Source organism: Trichinella spiralis, assembly GCF_000181795.1.
Source record: "Trichinella spiralis strain ISS 195 chromosome Unknown Scfld5059, whole genome shotgun sequence".
NCBI lineage: Eukaryota > Metazoa > Nematoda > Enoplea > Trichinellida > Trichinellidae > Trichinella > Trichinella spiralis.
The window spans coordinates 1-2083 of NW_003531998.1; the positions used below are offsets into that span (position 1 = coordinate 1).

The 2083-nt window shown below is 30.5% G+C and overlaps 1 protein-coding gene across 1 annotated transcript; it reads left to right on the forward strand.

Annotated features, from left to right (window-relative positions):
- Nucleotides 1–25: 25 nt before the first annotated feature.
- Nucleotides 26–1762, forward strand: Tsp_13399 (60S ribosomal protein L17; the record flags this gene model as incomplete). Its single annotated transcript, XM_003366982.1, has 4 exons — nucleotides 26–203; nucleotides 1284–1387; nucleotides 1451–1564; nucleotides 1622–1762. Coding segments are annotated over exons 1-4 (537 nt in total), but the record flags the coding sequence as incomplete, so codon positions are not given.
- Between the last annotated feature and the right edge of the window lie 321 nt (nucleotides 1763–2083).

The window sequence follows — 2083 nt, forward strand, 5'->3', positions numbered from 1 at the left end:
TATTGTGGTGCAACAGGCTTCGAAAATGCGAAGACGTACCTACAGGGCACATGGTCGAATAAATCCTTATATGTCTTCTCCGTGTCATATTGAAGTGATTCTGACAGAGAGAGATGACGTAGTTACTAAACCAACCGAAGAAGAAACCTTTAGCAAAAAGAAGAAGGAAAGCAAAAAGAAGCAAAAACGGCAATTAGCTAGAGGTGATTATGCCATGTGAATTTTGATGCGCTATAAGGAAATAAAATGATTTTTCTGAGTTTTTATCTTGATTTTTGCTTTTTAAAATGTGCAACTAAGTTTTTTTGTGATGGTTACTCCGATGTTTTTGAAAATAATGTTGATCAAATAGAAATTGTTTTTCGTAATTTTTGGCAATGGAAATTTTTTGAAACAGCACGCAGTTGCAAATTCATTTTGTTCAAGTAGTTGTTTGTGAAATGTGCTATATCGAATTCTGAAAATTTATTGTAAATTGTTAAAAAGAAAGTAACTGGTTTTATATTATTGTTAAAAAGAAAAACAGACAGTTTATAAGAACAAAAATTACATTTAATGCTCTTGAATTATATAAATCAAAAGTTATAGTAATTTACATGAATTCATGAAATGGCACAGATTAGATGATCATAAGTCAGTCTCCAACTTAGAATTACTTGTACTTTTTAAAGAATACTCGATATATATATCTAAGAAAAAATATAAAAATGAATGTCTGATGAAAAATACAAACTTTTTATATGCTGTATTGTCCTAAAACAATGCAAATTAATCGTTTTGATTCGTGAGTGTTGCCATCGAATAGCAACTTTCCAATGTAGTTACAAAGTAATTCGATGCCTTTGAAATAAATTTATATACTTTAAGATAACAAAATGGTAGTATAAAATATTGGCTTTAAACTTAACACGTAATTTCAATACATTTATTTAATTGCACTCTATATTACAGTATGCATAATGATATGTACTTTTTTATTTTAATACTGTATATTTTTCATGTAACATATATTCTCGAAAGTTGTTTTCACTTTTTGAAGTTTAGAATAAGAAATGGAATTGGAAAAAGAGGACGAAATGCTGCGTCTGCTTGGTAATAGCTTCAGTTTAATCTTTCTTCTTCAAACTGAAATTTTCAGTAATTTCTCAACTTGTGCATTGCACACAGTGCAGGAGTTTTTTAATGCATGATATTAATATTTTACTGAGCTTGCTTGAATAAAAAAACACTTGCAAATCATAGTAAACATGTGAAAAATTATTAGTAATTAATTTTGTGCACAGAAAAACTCAGCGAAGTTGAGAAAGAACGTCATGAGCTTGCACAAAGCAATGATGCATTGAAATCTGGAATTTTGGAATTAAAGTTGAAAGAAACTACTGCTATGGTTTGTTTTAATGTTTGCTTTTTAAGTTTTTGAAATTATAAAAGAAATGAAATAATTTTTCAGGTTTCCGAAAAATATGCTATGGAAAAGATGGAATGGTCCTCTGAACAGGTTCGTCATTTGAAAAAAGAACTGGCTAGTATGGAAGGGAAGCATTATGAGACGACAAAATCTTTGGTAATTTTTGAAAAAAGTTTGCTTGTATGTTTTTATTGTATTTTTTTTATTTTGAAGAAAGAAGAGATTGAAGCTTTGAAAGAAGAACTTCAACTGAAAGAACTTCAAGTGGAAAGTTTGCAGTCTTTGCAGTCAGCTCAGAGACAAGAAACAGCTGAGCTTCGGGCTCAACTTGAAAAAAGCAGTTCCTGTCAGGTTGTAAGTAAATTTTTAATGTACTTGATGTGTTCTTGGTAGTGTACTTTTCTTTTTCTAAATAGCCAGATGAAAAAGAGTTGAGGGGCGCAATTAAACAGAATACAGTCAACAAATTGCTAAACTGATTCCGGTAAAATTTTGCTTTATGCATGGAATGAAAATTTTACTGGAATAAATTAATTTTTGAAGCCCGCAATCCGCTCACTCAGGAAAAAATCTTTCCTTAGTGGCCCCGTTTGAATGAATGAGCTGCTGGTGTTTCAGTTATGCGTGAAGAAAAGCAAAGTGATGACTCATCAAAGAGTGAATATTTTTATTTTG